At 51.9% G+C, this 14,321-nt stretch overlaps 1 protein-coding gene across 1 annotated transcript; it reads right to left on the bottom strand.

The window, feature by feature from the left end:
• Window positions 1–1,453: 1,453 nt before the first annotated feature.
• LOC142486105 (membrane-spanning 4-domains subfamily A member 4A-like) lies at window positions 1,454–14,003 on the bottom strand. The gene is made up of 4 exons (XM_075584778.1): window positions 13,908–14,003; window positions 12,872–13,006; window positions 9,225–9,347; window positions 1,454–4,418 (listed from the first exon to the last, which is right to left on the bottom strand). The coding sequence occupies exons 1-4, from the start codon at window positions 13,986–13,988 to the stop codon at window positions 4,305–4,307; spliced, it is 453 nt and encodes a 150-aa protein (XP_075440893.1). The 5' UTR covers window positions 13,989–14,003; the 3' UTR covers window positions 1,454–4,304.
• Window positions 14,004–14,321: the final 318 nt, after the last annotated feature.

The following is a 14,321-nucleotide window of genomic DNA, read 5'->3' as shown; positions in this document are numbered from 1 at the left end:
GGAGGGTTGAGTTACAGTACTCAGTATCAGGAAGCAGCAGGCGCAGTAAAGTAAGGAGACGCGGTGTCAGTGTGATGCTGGAACTTGGGCTGGTGTCCGGAGGGTTGAGTTACAGTACTCAGTATCAGGAAGCAGCAGGCGCAGTAAGGTAAGGAGACGCGGTGTCAGTGAGATGCTGGAACTTGGGCTGGTGTCCGGAGGGTTGAGTTACAGTACTCAGTATCAGGAAGCAGCAGGCGCAGTAAGGTAAGGAGACGCAGTGTCAGTGAGATGCTGGAACTTGGGCTGGTGTACGGAGGGTTGAGTTACAGTACTCAGTATCAGGAAGCAGCAGGCGCAGTAAGGTAAGGAGACGCGGTGTCAGTGTGGTGCTGGAACTTGGGCTGGTGTCCGGAGGGTTGAGTTACAGTACTCAGTATCAGGAAGCAGCAGGCGCAGTAAGGTAAGGAGACGCGGTGTCAGTGAGATGCTGGAACTTGGGCTGGTGTCCGGAGGGTTGAGTTACAGTACTCAGTATCAGGAAGCAGCAGGCGCAGTAAGGTAAGGAGACGCAGTGTCAGTGAGATGCTGGAACTTGGGCTGGTGTACGGAGGGTTGAGTTACAGTACTCAGTATCAGGAAGCCGCAGGCGCAGTAAGGTAAGGAGACGCGGTGTCAGTGAGATGCTGGAAATTGGGCTGGTGTCCGGAGGGTTGAGTTACAGTACTCAGTATCAGGAAGCCGCAGGCGCAGTAAGGTAAGGAGACGCGGTGTCAGTGAGATGCTGGAACTTGGGCTGGTGTCCGGAGGGTTGAGTTACAGTACTCAGTATCAGGAAGCAGCAGGCGCAGTAAGGTAAGGAGACGCGGTGTCAGTGAGATGCTGGAACTTGGGCTGGTGTCCGGAGGGTTGAGTTACAGTACTCAGTATCAGGAAGCCGCAGGCGCAGTAAGGTAAGGAGACGCGGTGTCAGTGAGATGCTGGAACTTGGGCTGGTGTCCGGAGGGTTGAGTTACAGTACTCAGTATCAGGAAGCAGCAGGCACAGTAAGGTAAGGAGACGCGGTGTCAGTGAGATGCTGGAACTTGGGCTGGTGCACGGAGGGTTGAGTTACAGTACTCAGTATCAGGAAGCCGCAGGCGCAGTAAGGTAAGGAGACGCGGTGTCAGTGAGATGCTGGAACTTGGGCTGGTGTAGGGAGGGTTGAGTTACAGTACTCAGTATCAGGAAGCCGCAGGCGCAGTAAGGTATGGAGACGCGGTGTCAGTGAGATGCTGGAACTTGGGCTGGTGTCCGGAGGGTTGAGTTACAGTACTCAGTATCAGGAAGCCGCAGGCGCAGTAAGGTAAGGAGATGCGGTGTCAGTGAGATGCTGGAACTTGGGCTGGTGTCCGGAGGGTTGAGTTACAGTACTCAGTATCAGGAAGCCGCAGGCGCAGTAAGGTATGGAGACGCGGTGTCAGTGAGATGCTGGAACTTGGGCTGGTGTCCGGAGGGTTGAGTTACAGTACTCAGTATCAGGAATCAGCAGGCGCAGTAAGGTAAGGAGACGCGGTGTCAGTGAGATGCTGGAACTTGGGCTGGTGTCCGGAGGGTTGAGTTACAGTACTCAGTATCAGGAAGCAGCAGGCGCAGTAAGGTAAGGAGACGCGGTGTCAGTGAGATGCTGGAACTTGGGCTGGTGTCCGGAGGGTTGAGTTACAGTACTCAGTATCAGGAAGCCGCAGGCGCAGTAAGGTAAGGAGACGCGGTGTCAGTGAGATGCTGGAACTTGGGCTGGTGTCCGGAGGGTTGAGTTACAGTACTCAGTATCAGGAAGCAGCAGGCGCAGTAAGGTAAGGAGACGCGGTGTCAGTGAGATGCTGGAACTTGGGCTGGTGTCCGGAGGGTTGAGTTACAGTACTCAGTATCAGGAAGCAGCAGGCGCAGTAAGGTAAGGAGACGCGGTGTCAGTGAGATGCTGGAACTTGGGCTGGTGTCCGGAGGGTTGAGTTACAGTACTCAGTATCAGGAAGCAGCAGGCGCAGTAAGGTAAGGAGACGCGGTGTCAGTGAGATGCTGGAACTTGGGCTGGTGTCCGGGGGGTTGAGTTACAGTACTCAGTATCAGGAAGCAGCAGGCGCAGTAAGGTAAGGAGACGCGGTGTCAGTGAGATGCTGGAACTTGGGCTGGTGTCCGGAGGGTTGAGTTACAGTACTCAGTATCAGGAAGCAGCAGGTGCAGTAAGGTAAGGAGACGCGGTGTCAGTGAGATGCTGGAACTTGGGCTGGTGTCCGGAGGGTTGAGTTACAGTACTCAGTATCAGGAAGCCGCAGGCGCAGTAAGGTAAGGAGACGCGGTGTCAGTGAGATGCTGGAACTTGGGCTGGTGTAGGGAGGGTTGAGTTACAGTACTCAGTATCAGGAAGCCGCAGGCGCAGTAAGGTATGGAGACGCGGTGTCAGTGAGATGCTGGAACTTGGGCTGGTGTCCGGAGGGTTGAGTTACAGTACTCAGTATCAGGAAGCCGCAGGCGCAGTAAGGTAAGGAGATGCTGTGTCAGTGAGATGCTGGAACTTGGGCTGGTGTCCGGAGGGTTGAGTTACAGTACTCAGTATCAGGAAGCCGCAGGCGCAGTAAGGTATGGAGACGCGGTGTCAGTGAGATGCTGGAACTTGGGCTGGTGTCCGGAGGGTTGAGTTACAGTACTCAGTATCAGGAATCAGCAGGCGCAGTAAGGTAAGGAGACGCGGTGTCAGTGAGATGCTGGAACTTGGGCTGGTGTCCGGAGGGTTGAGTTACAGTACTCAGTATCAGGAAGCCGCAGGCGCAGTAAGGTAAGGAGACGCGGTGTCAGTGAGATGCTGGAACTTGGGCTGGTGTCCGGAGGGTTGAGTTACAGTACTCAGTATCAGGAAGCAGCAGGCGCAGTAAGGTAAGGAGACGCGGTGTCAGTGAGATGCTGGAACTTGGGCTGGTGTCCGGAGGGTTGAGTTACAGTACTCAGTATCAGGAAGCCGCAGGCGCAGTAAGGTAAGGAGTCGCGGTGTCAGTGAGATGCTGGAACTTGGGCTGGTGTCCGGAGGGTTGAGTTACAGTACTCAGTATCAGGAAGCAGTAGGCGCAGTAAGGTAAGGAGACGCGGTGTCAGTGAGATGCTGGAACTTGGGCTGGTGTCCGGAGGGTTGAGTTACAGTACTCAGTATCAGGAAGCAGCAGGCGCAGTAAGGTAAGGAGACGCGGTGTCAGTGAGATGCTGGAACTTGGGCTGGTGTCCGGAGGGTTGAGTTACAGTACTCAGTATCAGGAAGCCGCAGGCGCAGTAAGGTAAGGAGACGCGGTGTCAGTGAGATGCTGGAACTTGGGCTGGTGTAGGGAGGGTTGAGTTACAGTACTCAGTATCAGGAAGCCGCAGGCGCAGTAAGGTATGGAGACGCGGTGTCAGTGAGATGCTGGAACTTGGGCTGGTGTCCGGAGGGTTGAGTTACAGTACTCAGTATCAGGAAGCCGCAGGCGCAGTAAGGTAAGGAGATGCTGTGTCAGTGAGATGCTGGAACTTGGGCTGGTGTCCGGAGGGTTGAGTTACAGTACTCAGTATCAGGAAGCCGCAGGCGCAGTAAGGTATGGAGACGCGGTGTCAGTGAGATGCTGGAACTTGGGCTGGTGTCCGGAGGGTTGAGTTACAGTACTCAGTATCAGGAATCAGCAGGCGCAGTAAGGTAAGGAGACGCGGTGTCAGTGAGATGCTGGAACTTGGGCTGGTGTCCGGAGGGTTGAGTTACAGTACTCAGTATCAGGAAGCCGCAGGCGCAGTAAGGTAAGGAGACGCGGTGTCAGTGAGATGCTGGAACTTGGGCTGGTGTCCGGAGGGTTGAGTTACAGTACTCAGTATCAGGAAGCAGCAGGCGCAGTAAGGTAAGGAGACGCGGTGTCAGTGAGATGCTGGAACTTGGGCTGGTGTCCGGAGGGTTGAGTTACAGTACTCAGTATCAGGAAGCCGCAGGCGCAGTAAGGTAAGGAGTCGCGGTGTCAGTGAGATGCTGGAACTTGGGCTGGTGTCCGGAGGGTTGAGTTACAGTACTCAGTATCAGGAAGCAGCAGGCGCAGTAAGGTAAGGAGACGCGGTGTCAGTGAGATGCTGGAACTTGGGCTGGTGTCCGGAGGGTTGAGTTACAGTACTCAGTATCAGGAAGCAGCAGGCGCAGTAAGGTAAGGAGACGCGGTGTCAGTGAGATGCTGGAACTTGGGCTGGTGTCCGGAGGGTTGAGTTACAGTACTCAGTATCAGGAAGCCGCAGGTGCAGTAAGGTAAGGAGACGCGGTGTCAGTGAGATGCTGAGGAGCGCATCTAGAGTATGGAGGTGTTCGTTTTGAGGAGCACAGAGACATCGCTGGGGTTTTCATTGGGGGGGAGATCGGATTGGACAAGTGGGTTCCATTGATCGTTCTGCATCACAAACATCTGTAGGGAAGACAATGACACAATGTGACACAGTATGACAAAGTAATACAATGTAACACAATTTAACATTATAGAGTGCAGCATGACACAATACAACACAGTATCACATCATGGATAACGGTGTGACACAATGCAACACAGTATGGCATAAAGTAATATAACATAGTGTAACATCATGGAGCACGCAGCCACCTGCAGGGGAGACAATGCCACAAGGTAACACAATGTAACACAGTGTAACATCATGGAGTACGCAGCCACCTGCAGGGGAGACAATGCCACAAGGTAACACAATGTAACACAGTGTAACATCATGGAGTACGCAGCCACCTGCAGGGGAGACAATGCCACAAGGTAACACAATGTAACACAGTGTAACATCATGGAGTACGCAGCCACTTGCAGGGTAGACAATGCCACAAGGTAACACAATGTAACACAGTGTAACATCATGGAGCACGCAGCCACCTGCAGGGGAGACAATGCCACAAGGTAACACAATGTAACACAGTGTAACATCATGGAGCACGCAGCCACCTGCAGGAGAGACAATGCCACAAGGTAACACAATGTAACACAGTGTAACATCATGGAGCACAGTGTAACACAAAGTAACAGGAAACAGAAATAAACTGCCCGGCGCTTCCTTAATACAGTGCCACAGCGCCACCCAGGGGTGAAAAAATATAACAAGCAAATGCAGGAAAGGGAAAATATGCAATATAAATAAGGTAACAACAGTAAAATATATATAATCAAAGGACCACTCAACCTTAAGAGGAAAAAGCCACAATCCTCTAGAGAACAGAAAAGGCAAGGGATGAGGGAGTGTGTCCTAGATTTGACCAATGGTGTTCTGCAGCAGCTTCAGATGATGAACTGCCTGGTAGCCAAGCTAGAGCTGGTGGGGAAGAAAAACGGGAACAGGGGGGGGGAAGGAGACAAAGAAGGGGCTGATGGTGTAGTAATATAAAACACCTTTAATAAATGACACATAAAAAAGCCCCTCTGAGGGCGTACTCACACTCTGTACTGCTACTCAGGGCACATAAGGGTATCTTTACAGCCAATGCTGTCCGGTGTGCGTCTCCTCCGTCTCTGGCAGTCTCTGACGGTCCCCACAAGCGGCCGCTGGGGTTCCCGTGCAGCTTGACTGGAGTTGGCGTCTGGCGTCACGATCAACCGGGAACGGATTGCCTCCTCCTCCTCTTACACTCAACGCGTTTCGCAAGATAGGGTTAACTTGCTTCGTCAGGAGCGTCTCCTGCCGAAGCAAGTTAACCCTATCTTGTCTCCTTCCCGTTTTTCTTCCCCACCAGCTCTAGCTTGGTTACCAGGCAGTTCATCATCTGAAGCTGCTGCAGAACACCATTGGTCAAATCTAGTACACACTCCCTCATCCCTTGCGTTTTCTAACACAAAGTAACACCCTGGAGCTCTGTATGACACAATGTAACACAATATAACAGTGTGACAGCAGGTGGGTGTGTATTTTGGAAAGTACCTTCTGGATAAAATGAATACCTTAAACCTCCCATGATCCTAATGTGGCCCAGGTTCCCCTTGTGGCCCAGGTTCCCCTTGTGGCCCAGGTTCCCCTTGGGCCCAGGTTCCCATTGTGGCCCAGGTTCCCCTTGGGCTTCCCTTAGTCCCCCTCACCTCCGCTCGTCTCCGCTGCGAGTGGGAGCGTTGCAGGTAGCGCGGGTGCTGGGGGCTGCCGGAGTGGCGAGCGCCTCGCCGGGTCTCCAACGGGAGCAGTTGCTCGGGGCGCCCCCATTTCCTCTAGTGCGGCGGCCATTACAAATGTTGCGCATGTGTAGAATGTCGCGCAAGGTAAAGGCTCTGCAGGGACTACATGTCCCATGAGCCTCTAGGGCAGAAGTCAAATGGCGCGAACTAGCAAGTAGCTGAATTGTAGTTAAGGCAGTTTGAGTCAGTTGTAGCTGGGACAGCAGAAGTGTAGGATGTGTGTGTGTGGAGGGAGTCAGTGACCCACTGCAGTATGCCAGAGACCCCCATAGACCACAGTTAGGTCCCCACTCCCCTCAGCTTGTGGTTGCTTTAGGGACAGGCCTATAGATAGGGACACTGCCCTGTAGTACCAGAGTGAGGCACACAGTCAGGATGCGGCAGGACGCATTATCCGACGCTCACCACCATGGCTTAACATGGACCCATAATCCGATGGTCCATTAACCGATGGCGGTTTGTGGGACGTATTCCGGCAGATAAGCGAGGACTCCCTGTACGCTGAATCTATTATCCCATATACAAGCAACATCATTGCATATTTCACTATTGTGTTACGCCGTTTCTTCGAGCTTTGGACACCTCTGGTAACGTATAACCTGTGGTTATGGCTCTGTCTCTGTGTGTCACATGGTGTTGGGTTTATCTGTGGGACGCATTGTGGGCCTGGGATAGTTACAATGGTTCAGTACCAGGTATACAATGAGTCTGGGCTAACCACCGTGTGAGCCATGTGCTATGCAAAGGGCCAATAGGGAGAGAGAGAAAGAGAGAAAGAGAGAAAGATGTGAGCTAGGAGAGGTAGAAGATGAAACGCACTTCCTGTTGCATTGCACACAATACTCTGAAGTGAGGAGTGCCCATCTAGAGAAACTCACTGCTGTTATCCAGAACTTCAATAATATAGAGGAGAACCAAAAAATAGCGATCCTCCTGGGAGAAGATGAAACCCCCACAGAACTGGCTGCACACTATATCAGCACCTGCCACAAGCTGAGAGACGTCTACTAACCCCCACACCCCTGTGCGAAACTGTTACCCATATACCCTGCAATCATTATACCCTACCCCCTAGTATTCGTGTAATTATTGTCCCCACCCCCTATTATTCACGCTTTGGCAATACTGAAATGTTCTTTCGTCATGCCAATAAAGCTGATTTGGTTTGATTGATTTGAAAGAGAGAGAGAAAAAAGAGAAAGAGAGAGAGAAAGAAAAGAGAAAGAAAGAGAGAGAAAAAAGAGAAAGAGAGAGAGAAAAAAGAGAAAGAGAGAGAAAAAAGAAAGAGAGAAAAAAAAGAGAAATAGAGAAAAAAAAGTGAAAGAGGAAAAAAGAGAGAAAGAGAGAGAGAAAAGAGAGAGAGAGAGAGAAAAGATAGATAGGGAGAGAGAGAGAGAGAGAGAGAGAGAGAGAGAGAGAGAGAGAGAGAGAGAGAGAGAGAGAGAGAGAGAGAAGAGAGACAGAGAAAAGAGAGAGAGAAAAAAGAGAGAGAGAGAAAAGAGAGAGAGAGAAAAGAGAGAGAGAGAGAAAAGAGAAAGAGAGAAAAGAGAGAGAAAGAGAGAGAGAGAGAAAAGAGAGAGAAAAGAGAGTGAGAAACGAGAGAGAAACGAGAGAGAAACGAGAGAGAGAGAAATGAGGAAGAGAAAAGAGAGAGAGAGACATGAGGATGAGAAAAGAGAATGATATGAAGGGGAGAAAAGAGAGACAGACATGAGGGTGAGAAAAGAGAGAAACATGAGGGGGAGAAAAGAGAGAAATGAGGAGGAGAAAAGAGAAAGACATGAGGGGGAGAAAAGAGAGACATGAGGGAGGAGACAAGAGAGATCTGATGGGTGGAGAGGAGAGAAATAGACATGCTGTGGGGAGAGGAGAGAGAGACATTCTGGGTGGAGGGTAGGAGAGAGAGATGCTTGGTGGGAAGAGGAGAGACAAGGCACTGCGGATTTCTACTTACACAGGTGGGGAAAAGATGGAATGAGAAATGGTGTGAGAGAGAAAGACACGAGGGGGGCACACAGAGACATGAGGGGCAAAGTTGACCGAATGTGGTTATGTGGTAACAGTTGCAGGGGCCCCATTCTTCACGTTTGTCTTGGGCCCCAACCATTCTGTTGGCCGCTCTGTATCCAGGTGTTTCAGGTTGGTCTCTGTTTCGAGAGACTAACTTTAGCATGTAAAGTCCCGGAGCGGTCCCCTTTTATAACTGGGGAAATGGCCATCGTTCATAGATTTTTTGAGGTGACATCCAGGTTAAGCTGGCATTGGCACCCAGCGAGCTAGGAGTACAGCTTTGGCAGCACCTGGCACCCACTGAGCCAAGAGTTCATTCTTGGCAGAGCCCAGCATATTAGGAGTCCAGTGTTGGCAGCGCCCAGCACCCAGCAAGCTTGAAGTCCAGCACTGGCAGCATTCAGTTAGGAGTACAGCGTTGGCAGCACCCAAAACCCAGCGAACTAGGAGTCCAGCGTTGGCAAAGCCCGACACCCAGCAAGCTAGGAGTTCAGCGTTGGCAGGGCCCGGAACCCAGTGAGCTAAGAGTCCAGCGTTGGCAGTGCCGGTACCCAGCAAACAAGTAGCCCAGCATTGGCAGCGACTAGCACCCAGCGAGCTAGGAGTCCAGAGATGGCAGCACCAAGCGAGCTAGGAGTCCATCGTTGGCAGCACCCGGCACCCAGCGAGCTCGGAGTCCATCGTTGGCAGCACCCGGCGGGGTGGAGCTCGGAGTTCAGCGCATGGCCGTTTTGTGTGGTTATTGCTGCGTTCCTGTGTGTGCTGCTTATCGTTGGCTCCAGAGAAATAAACTAATGTTTATTAACCTGCCTGGAAATTGTGATTCCAAGTTGCCTGGTCAGCCACTTTTGTGACATTGTGGTTTCAGTTATTGCGAATGTGCGCTGATCTCGTGTTTTGTGTTTTTTTGGAAGGAGAGAAATTCCAACATTAACTGGACAAAAGGAGACAGCACACAATACACAGATGACATCATGTGACCCTGTACTCAGGCACTGACATAGGCAGGGGGAAACCCTCCTCCCGCAGTGCCCACCTGCCTCTTACCTGGGGACGGGTGACAGATTGGTCAGTCAGGGAGCGGCATCCGAAGATAGAGAGAGAAACGGACACGCAGAACTGCAGGACGGAGGCAATTATCAGGAAGGTGATCGCGGTCACATAGACATTCTGGGAACATAACACAACCACAACGTCACAACTACAGCACAACACAGTATCCATCATTCTGTAACTAAGTGTATTGTGTGTATTCACTTCTAGGGGTTTATACAAATGTATCTGTGTGTAAGCGGACACTGTGTGCGTTAGTATTTATGTGTATCGCTTAGTCCTGTGGTGCACAAACTGTGGGTCATGACCCCTTGGGGGTCGCCGTGTATCCCCTCCCTGCTCCGTGTCTCCCCTCCCTGCTCCGTGTCTCTCCTCCCTGCCTCCCCTTCCTGTGATCAGTGTCTCCCCTCCCTGTGATCAGTGTCTCCCCTCCCTGCTCCATGTCTCCCCTCCCTGCTCCATGTCTCCCTCCCTGCTCCGTGTCTCCCCTCCCTGCCCCGTGTCTCCCCTCCCTGCTCCGTGTCTCCCCTCCCTGCTCCGTGTCTCCCCTCCCTGCTCCATGTCTCCCTCCCTGCTCTGTGTCTACCCTCCCTGCTCTGTGTCTCCCCTCGCTGCTCCGTGTCTCCCCTCTCTGCTCCATGTCTCCCCTCCCTGCTCCATTTCTCCCCTCCCTGCTCCATTTCTCCCCTCCCTGCTCCATGTCTCACCTCTCTGCTCCATGTTTCCCCTCTCTGCTCCATGTCTCCCCTCCCCGCTCCGTGTCTCCCCTCCCTGCTCCGTGTCTCCCCTCTCTGCTCCATGTCTCCCCTCTCTGCTCCATGTCTCCCCTCCCTGCTCCGTGTCTCCCTGCTCCGTGTCTCCCTAATTGCTCCGTGTCTCCCCTCCCTGCTCCGTATCTCCCCTCCCTGCTCCATGTCCCCCTAATTGCTCCGTGTCTCCCCTCCCTGCTCCATGTCTCCCCTCCCTGCTCCATGTCTCCCTAATTGCTCCATGTTTCCCCTCCCTGCACCGTGTCTCCCCTCCCTGCACCGTGTCTCTCCCTCCCTTCTTCGTGTCTCCCCTTCCTGCTCCGTGTCTCCCCTCCCTGCTCCATGTCTCCCCTCCCTGCTCCGTGTCTCCCTCCCTGCTCTATGTCTCCCCTCCCTGCTCCATTTCTCCCCTCCCTGCTCCATGTCTCACCTCTCTGCTCCATGTTTTCCCTCTCTGCTCCATGTCTCCCCTCCCCGCTCCGTGTCTCCCCTCCCTGCTCCGTGTCTCCACTCTCTGCTCCATGTCTCCCCTCTCTGCTCCATGTCTCCCCTCTCTGCTCCATGTCTCCCGTCCCTGCTCCTTGTCTCCCTAATTGCTCCGTATCTCCCCTCCCTGCTCCATGTCCCCCTAATGCTCCGTGTCTCCCCTCCCTGCTCTGTGTCTCCCCTCCCTGCTCCGTGTCTCCCCTCCCTGCTCCATGTCTCCCTAATTGCTCCATGTTTCCCCTCCCTGCACCGTGTCTCCCCTCCCTGCACCGTGTCTCTCCCTCCCTTCTTCGTGTCTCCCCTCCCTGCTCCGTGTCTCCCCTCCCTGCTCCATGTCTCCCTAATTGCTCCGTGTCTCCCCTCCCTGCTCCATATCTCCCCTCCCTGCTCCATGTCTCCCTAATTGCTCCGTGTCTCCCCTCCCTGCACGTGTCTCCCCTCCCTGCACCGTATCTCTCCCTCCCTTCTTCGTGTCTCCCCTCTCTGCTCCGTGTCTCCCATCCCTGCACCGTGTCTCTCCCTCACTGCGCCGTGGCTCACTCAGGCTGTGATTATACCAACAGTGCAGCAGCGCTCTCCTGCAGCTTCATACGCAGCGACGCTGCAGAGCTACATGCGCACACGCACAATGTCCTGGAAGAGGATTGTATATTTTCTGTATATTTTTTCTGCCCTCACACTGCCAGCTCTCCCCAGGGAACGTTGCATGTTTTCCGTGTTCCAAGCAGCCAGGGCTCCTGTGTATATTGCAACATAAATGTTACAATATTACTTTTTCCACGTGTCATTAGTCAGTTGCCCTGGCAACCTCCCAATGCTCATAGTTGAGATTAGCTGAGCCCTCTCCCCCTGCCCTTCTCTGTATATTGTTATGCCCCTTGGCTTGTTCCTATCTGGAAAGGAAAGTGTGAGTTATTTTTTCATCAGCAGACACAGTGAGTAGACACCTCTTCCACAGCTCCGCTAGAAAGGGATTCCTTTTTACCTTCCCCTCAGAGAAGCATTTCCCCTGACACCTGTCAATAGGATTCTTCTCCTCACAAGAGACATTTCCTACCACAAACTACATGAAGTGCTTTTATATTTCTGCCAACCCCACGCAATAAAGTTAAAGTAGAAGGACTTTGTGTGTTTTAAAAAGGGGACAAGTTAAGCTACATGGATCTCCTCACCCGCCACAAGTGAGCCCGGGTCCAGAATACACAAGAGATTTAGCAAGCGACTGCAGGGGAGACATGCTCAGATTTTTCATTGGTTAGATTTTTGAGGAACATGGTTGGTGCACTGAACTTCACTTTGATTGGTCGGCTGTGTCATGTGACGTGGCTGTTGCTGATTGAAAACAAATTTGCACATCTCCTGAACTGTCTTCTGCTTTGCAGCAGCGAGCGGGGAGACAGGTGAATTTGGTATAAGCAGTTTTCAGGTATCTACAGTATAAGGCTGAGCCCATAGACACTGAAGCCGTGCGGAGGCGCGCTGAGGCTGAGGGAAAGCGGTGCTTTCCCTGGCCTTAGAGCGTGCGCCGTCCGTGGGCGTGTCTGCGGGGTGGGCCAGTGACGTCACGGAGCTAGTTCGCCATCATTGGGCGAACCGCTCACGTGCCCGGCCCTGCGCTCCCGTGAGCGCCGAAACGAAAGATTTGGTAAGACACACGCTTCCGCAAGCGTGCGGAAGCCCCTGCTAAAGCCGCTCTCATTGCGGCTGCAGGGGTTCACTGATAAGCATGCGCGCGCCTCAGCACGGGTCAGCGCCGCTCCCTGCACCATGTCCGAAGCCTAACACTTGTTTTTGCGCTGCAAGGTGTCGCTACGGGAGACACATAGGCGTTTTGGGGTATAATCGCAGCCTAATTGCTCCTTGTCTCCCCTCCCAGCTCCGTGTCTCCACTCCCTGCTCTGTGTCTCCTTCCACGTCTCCCCTCCCTGCTCTGTCTCCCCTCACTGCTCCATGTCTCCGTCCGTGTCTCCCCTCCCACATCCGTGTCTCCCCTCCCTGCTCTGTGTCACACATTAGATAGGGGGCGTGTCTCACATTAGGGGGCGTGTCGCACATTAGGGGGCATGTCGCCATTTAGGGAGTGTGTCGCAATTTAGAGGGCGTGTCACAATTTAGGGGGCGTGTCGCAATTTAGGGGACGTGTCGCAATTTAGGGGGCGTGACGCAATTTAGGGGGCGTGTCGCAATTTAGGGAGCGTGTCGCAATTTAGGGAGTGTGTCGCAATTTAGGGGGCGTGTTGCAATTTAGGGGGCGTGTCGCAATTTAGGGAGTGTGTCGCAATTTAGGGAGCGTGTCGCAATTTAGGGAGCGTGTCGCAATTTAGGGAGCGTGTCGCAATTTAGGGAGCGTGTCGCAATTTAGGGAGCGTGTCGCAATTTAGGGAGCGTGTTAGATGTGACACTTACCTTTAACATGTAGCACGCATATAAGGAGGAATCGCAGTAATAAAAACTAGAAACTGGAATATCGACGCAGAAGACAATAATCGCAATTGCAGATACGACGGAGCTGATAATATTCATGGCCAGGCTTCCTCTAACCTGCACAGAGAGGAGAGAAGCGGGGAAAGATCAGCGGAGAAACGCTCTGCAGGACGTCTAAGGAAGGGGTTGATAGAGCAATGCTCTGCAGGACTATATAGTAGAGGTTAATAGAGCGATGCTCTGCAGGATTATATAGTAGGGGCAAATCGAGTGATGCTCTGCGGGACTATATAGTAGGCCAAACCTTTTCCTTGCTGCATACTCCATAAGGGCATTTTAATATAGTGTCACTGAAACGTCATAGGGGTAGGTTTATTGGCTAATCTGCTGTACATAGTTACATAGCAGTTACAGAGCCCCTATTTTCAATGAGTGCAGGTATAATACACCCCAGTGTCAGTCTGCACATCACCCTCTATTTAAGAGCAGGTGAATGTATAAGGCTGTATGGAAAGAAATATGTGTAAGTTTTATTATATTCACACCAAGGAATTTGTTCACCCAGTTTGCCTCTATAGTAAGGTAACTATGAAACTGGCTTTGGGCAGCTTTAAATTGCACTACTCACAAACACATATGCTTTATTTAACCCCTGCAGGGCTTTCTCACATTTTTCATTAGTCCATGGGACAATAATTACATATATTCAGTGTAGGTACCTGCAAAATATGGTTATGCCTTGACGTGGCTTGCAGGCTTATAACGCCTTGGCCAAAGGGTTTAACTAAATAACCCTTATTCATGAGATCACTATTTTATTTTAGCCTAATTGGTAGGAGCGCAGGAATCGTTCTTTTTGTTTTACTATATAGTACGGGTTAATAGTGATGCTCTTCAGAACTATATACTAAGGGTTAATAGAGCGATGCTCTGCAGGTCCCTATGACACACAGAGACCTGCAGGTTGAAGATTGTAACACAGAACTTTCAGGATCAGAGCTTTGTGCAGAGAACTCACCAGGCAGCGGGACTGGTTATTTTCAGCAGCGACCGACAGCGATCCTGAGATAATGTACTGCAGGGAGAAGAACACACACATTACATACGTGTTACTCACACACTACACACGTGACATACACACATGCACATTACAAACGCTATACACACATTACAAACGTGTTACTCACACACATTCACAATAAAAATGTGATAGAGTACATGCATGTTGTACACACATTGTACACTCAGAAATTACACACACACACACACACACACACACACACACACACACACACATATATATATATAGTGACGAACGGCTCCCTTTGTGTAGCACTGCCGCTTGCCCTGGCTCTTCACGACACAGTCTTCTAGGGTTTCATTTATAGAAAAGGAGGACAAACATGTGTATACACACAAGGGGCACTCAGCC

This window comes from Ascaphus truei, unplaced genomic scaffold (genome assembly GCF_040206685.1).
Source record: "Ascaphus truei isolate aAscTru1 unplaced genomic scaffold, aAscTru1.hap1 HAP1_SCAFFOLD_740, whole genome shotgun sequence".
Classification (NCBI taxonomy): Eukaryota; Metazoa; Chordata; class Amphibia; order Anura; family Ascaphidae; genus Ascaphus; species Ascaphus truei.
This window is presented reverse-complemented; position numbering and strand designations above follow the sequence as displayed.

Bases quoted from the DNA above. Each gene is read 5' to 3' on its own strand.
- LOC142486105 (XM_075584778.1), bottom strand. From the start codon at position 13,988: ATGTGTGTGTTCTTCTCCCTGCAGTACATTATCTCAGGATCGCTGTCG. The intron at 9,348-12,871 runs GTAAGTGTCACA...TTATGTTCCCAG, and splicing joins ATGCGTGCTACATGTTAAAG to AATGTCTATGTGACCGCGAT. The intron at 4,419-9,224 runs GTAAGAGGCAGG...TCTTCCCTACAG, and splicing joins AATCTGTCACCCGTCCCCAG to ATGTTTGTGATGCAGAACGA.